We start from the raw sequence: 4,644 nt of genomic DNA, 5'->3' as shown, positions 1-4,644 counted from the left end.
AGTAAGAAGAAATATAGGAGAGTTTGAAATGCTATTTAAAGCATCTTGATCTACACCCAGGGAGATCATGCTGGTAGTGAAATGTCACCTGCCTGGCAAGAATTGATGCCTTGGTGGGATTGATATCCTGAAGTTGCAGGGGTTTCCTCATCAGGGGAGAACATGATTGTCTAAAGCACAGGGCTGTCTGTTGGAAAGGAGAGGGATCGCTGAGCTGATGTGCTGCTGGTACGAGTTCATGCTGGTTGGAATCGCATCAGTAGGAAGCTGCTTTCCCTAAACAGAGTTCATCCCTTTATTATTTTTCCCAGTCCAAAAACATGGCAATTAAGTATTTTCAATGTTGTACTTCAGGAAAGTAACGTTTAGGCAATGGAACTAAACTCCTAACAGGGATGTCCCCTCCCTGGAAGTGTTTAAGGCCAGGTTGGATGAGGCTTTGAGCAACCTGGTCTAGTGGAAGGTGTCCCTGCTGATGGCAGGGGGGGTGCCACCCGGAACTGGATGGCCTTTAAGGTCCCTCCCAAACCAAACCGTTCTGTGATTCTGTGAAACCTACTTCTTGCAAAATTACAAAGAGTATCTGTGAAGGAAGTCTACCTTTCTTGGAAGAGATCTGCCCAAGGCCACAGCTGGTGTGGAGCAGAACAGTCCGATGTTTACTCCAGGAGTAGCAAACTGAGATTTCTCACTTGCCACGGCGATGTCACAGCTTGCCACAAGCTGACAGCCTGCTGCGGTAGCCAAGCCATTTACTTTGGCAATCACTGGTACAGGAAGTTTCTGGATTAAAGTCATAACCTGCATACACAAAAGAAAGTCGTCAGTTAGTCCCTGAAATTTAACTAGTAGCTGTTCTAAAACTTGCAATTGCTTCACACACCTGACATGTGCATTTTTCAGCTTTATTACTTGGAGTTTATTAAAAAAATTAAGCTCTCTGCAAAACCTGTTTTAATGCACAAGACCACTGCTGTTCCAGTAGCTGCTCAGTTCTGTTTATGTAGCATGAGTTGGTCCTGCAAAGTCCAGTGGAAATGGAAAACTCAAGAATGAAAGGCAGAAAGGTCTGCATGGAGCTTGGGTGCCTCTGCTCTGCAGGTCTGGTGTTCCTGGCTGTGGGAAGATGTGCATCCAAGACACGCTATCCCCACTTTCATTTGCCCCATAATGGAAAACCAACTTAGTAAAGGTCTCTGTCCCAGGAAATTAAACCAGACTATTGCTGCTTTCTGCATGATCTCAAGCCTGGGTTGATCTCACCCAAACATCATCATTGGATATAGGCTTACTCTACATTCCAGGGAGAAACTGACCTGCCAGGAAACAATTTTTCCTGCTTGCATTAGACATAATGCATAAGATGCGAAAACACAATCACTCTCTCAATCACTCTCAGATAATTCTTGAAGGTTGGACATCCAACTTCAGAAGCTGAAGTTAAGAAAGATGAATTTGTCTTAACTTTTCTAACTCAAGTTTTCCTTCCATACAGTGGGGATCAACAAACTCACCTAATTTTAATGCCTGAAGGTAGTAAATGCTAGTTAAAAGCTTACAGTAATTATCTGGATTAAAAATGGTTAGAAACTGGACAAGAGTAGATTTAGATGAGATATTAGGAATAAATTCTTTGCTGTGAGGGTGGTCAGACACTGGAACAGGTTGCTCAGAGAAGTTGTGGATGCCCCCTCCCTGGAAGTGTTCACGGCCAGGCTGGATGAGGCTTTGAGCAACCTGGTCTAGTGGAAGGTGTCCCTGCTGATGGCAGGGGGGTTGGAACTGGATGATCTTTAAAGTCCCTTCCAACCCAAACCATTCTGTGATTCTATGAAAATATAATTTCACCAGGATCAGATATTAAAATGGCAGAGCAGCAAAAAGCAAGGAATCTGGAGCAACAGTCTGTGCTTTAGGTACCAGGTGAGCAGTGCTGTCCCTCTTTAAACCAGTATCATTACTTGTTCTTAATATCAGGCAAAAGGAGTGGCACTTAAGAAGAGCTGCTTACCTCTGCACATAGTTCAAATACTTGGGAATGATGCTTCACATCATCTTCACTTGACAGTTCCTTTAAATCATGGCCAGAACAAAATACAGGTCCTTCAGCTGCAAAGAATTTCAGGAAAAGTCAGTCTGAATTAATCAAGAACCCAGGGGTAGCGGCATATCAATGCCCCAGCTAAAGGCACGTCAGTGAGACGTCAATAGTGAAAAAGGAGCTTGGGGAGGGAGTTTGTGTTTACACACAGTTCTGAAACATCGCCTTCTGCATTTTGTAACAACTCTGAATTGCCACAATACAACATTTAACCACAGTAACGCCCATGAACATTTTTGGAGGCCTAGTTTTACTTCCATTCCAAGTTAACTCAGTTAAAAATGAGGCATTTCACACTTCTGACCCCGGTTTCTTGTAAGGATACTGCACTGAGCAGCTCCTTGGTACAATGTAAACTAGTCAGCTGGAGCTTACAGTTAGTCCCTGTTTATTGTACCCAACATTAATGATTAACTTTTGCTAAGTAAGCATTGAGATTTTTGTGTCATGGTGTTCCAGTCCACAATGGGGAAAAAGAAGAAAAAAGGCTGTTCTGCTGGAGGAGAACCAGAGTGGTTGTTGGGGCAACTTCTCCTTCACTGCTAAAACTGTCATCTAGGGAATCCCAAAAACACGTCCAGGGTTTGGGCAGCAAAGAGCACGTTTCTGTGGACCTCAGTTTTGGATTGGCTTGCCTCCAGTGGCAGCTAAGATCAAAACACCCTTTAGGGGTACACTATCTTTAAAACAGTTTTCTTTGGTCATGAGGATATCTGCCATAAGAATAAACCAATGTGATGCTTCTGAATCCTTCAGAACTTCTCAGGTAATTGTATGGACATGACAAGTCCGGCTACAACTATGCAGACACAACCTTACCTATACATTTGTTTCCTATGGACCAGATAATTGTGGCACAGTCCATCCAGAAATAACCACACAATTAACATCAGTCAGCTCATGAGATCAGCAATACATATCTGGAAATTAATCACATCTGCATTTGTGCCTCCTTGAAGAAGAATCCACTGTGAAGTCTGTGTTAAAGACTCCAAGCATTCCCTGAGAAGTCTTTTATTATTTTCTTGAGATTTCTTCTTTTGCATTCCCTTCAGCAAAGGAATTGGAAATCATCAGGAACATGCAATTTCTTTTTAAACTAAAACAAAAAACCAAATGAAACCATGCTCGCAAACTCCCAGACAACTGTAATCCCAAAGAAGAATGTCAAATCACAGAATCACAGAATGTCGGGGATTGGAAGGGACCTCAAAAGATCATCTAGTCCAATCCCCCTGCTGGAGCAGGAACCTAAATGAGATCACATAGAAAGGCGTCCAGGCGGGTCTTGAATGTCTCCAGAGAAGGAGACTCCACAACTTCCCTGGGCAGCCTGTTCCAGTGCTCTGTCACCCTCACTGTAAAGAAGTTTTTTCTCAAGTTTAAGCAGAAATGTTTCACTAAATTTGTAACTGCTGTTCAAAATGTTGAATATATATATTTAAACTCACCCCTGTGAAGGTAGCTTGCTTCCACTCTCGTGTGTGTGCACTAACACAGTGCTTTCCTCTGCGTACCAGAAACTGCAGCATCCTAATTTAATAAACCTATTTCTCCAAGATGTTTGGAAGGGGGGCAGGGGAAGATTATCTTAAAATAGCAGAGGAAAAAAAAGATGGCTTAAGAACAGCTCAAGTTTCATTATCTTTAAGAACTCTACAGGTTAATACCTAAATGGAAGAAAACTGTAATTGCCTCTGAGAGATAATGTTTTACATCTGCAGGTGACTCAGAATCGATATTATGGTCTCTCCTTCATCGGAGAGTTTTAAAAACAGTTTTGACAAACCAGTGGCAAAGATAAGGAGGCTGATCCTGGGTTAGACCAGGGGAACAGGGCACACGATTTGAAAAAAATCTTGTGAGCCCTGTTTACTACGATCTATACCTGCTACCGAAGGCAGCAAGTGTCACACCAGCTCAGCCTGTTTCTGCACAAAAACCTGCATCTGGGAATATTATTTCTTTAGTTTGATAACCATTAGAACCTGGCTTTTGTTCTGTTTCAAGTATTCTTTACATACAGCTTTCAAATAAAATATTTCATCCACCGATTGTTTTTACGAAAGGAAAAAGCTCGTGGACTCTGCAAACACCGTGCGACCTGGCTGAAGTACTGATGTTCTGAAACGTGTTTCTACAGGTGAACCATCAACAAAATTATAACACAAAGCGAGTCGATTGTTAACGCTGTGTTAAAAAATGAGGGATTAAATAGGTGTGAGTGGAAACTGGGATGAGTTCAACAGCCCAGGACGAGAGCAGGGTCTGAAGGGTGACGGCACTGGTAGGATCCCCGCGTGTTCCTGGCCAGACGGACGGAGAACAACACACCAGTCCCTTCCCACCCCTTTTTCCGTAACTCTTTGGCAGATTTCGGTTTAAACTCCGTATTATTCCCCCCTCCCCCGCCCCCCAAAACGCCGGAAGTACCTGCAATGACGATGACGCGGAGGTCTTTGCTTTTGACGTCATGCAGCAGGTCCTCCCGCAGGGCCTGCAGCATGGAGAGGGACAGGGCGTTCCTCCTCCGCGGGTTGTTC

At 43.5% G+C, this 4,644-nt stretch overlaps 1 protein-coding gene across 1 annotated transcript in view; it reads right to left on the bottom strand.

The window, feature by feature from the left end:
• The window catches only part of ECHDC3 (enoyl-CoA hydratase domain containing 3), a 6,361-nt gene extending 1,723 nt beyond the window's left edge, over nucleotides 1-4,638 (bottom strand). The window contains exons 1-3 of the mRNA XM_010177758.2: nucleotides 4,535-4,638; nucleotides 2,012-2,109; nucleotides 601-801 (exon numbers count right to left, since the gene is read on the bottom strand). Coding sequence (XP_010176060.2) covers nucleotides 601-801; nucleotides 2,012-2,109; nucleotides 4,535-4,607 — 372 coding nt within the window. The 5' untranslated portion in view covers nucleotides 4,608-4,638. The remainder of the gene's footprint in view (nucleotides 1-600; nucleotides 802-2,011; nucleotides 2,110-4,534) is intronic.
• Between the last annotated feature and the right edge of the window lie 6 nt (nucleotides 4,639-4,644).

This window comes from Antrostomus carolinensis, unplaced genomic scaffold (genome assembly GCF_000700745.2).
Source record: "Antrostomus carolinensis isolate BGI_N321 unplaced genomic scaffold, ASM70074v2 scaffold7111, whole genome shotgun sequence".
NCBI lineage: Eukaryota > Metazoa > Chordata > Aves > Caprimulgiformes > Caprimulgidae > Antrostomus > Antrostomus carolinensis.
Note: the sequence above shows the minus strand (reverse complement) of the source record. Positions and strands in the feature narration are given on the sequence as shown.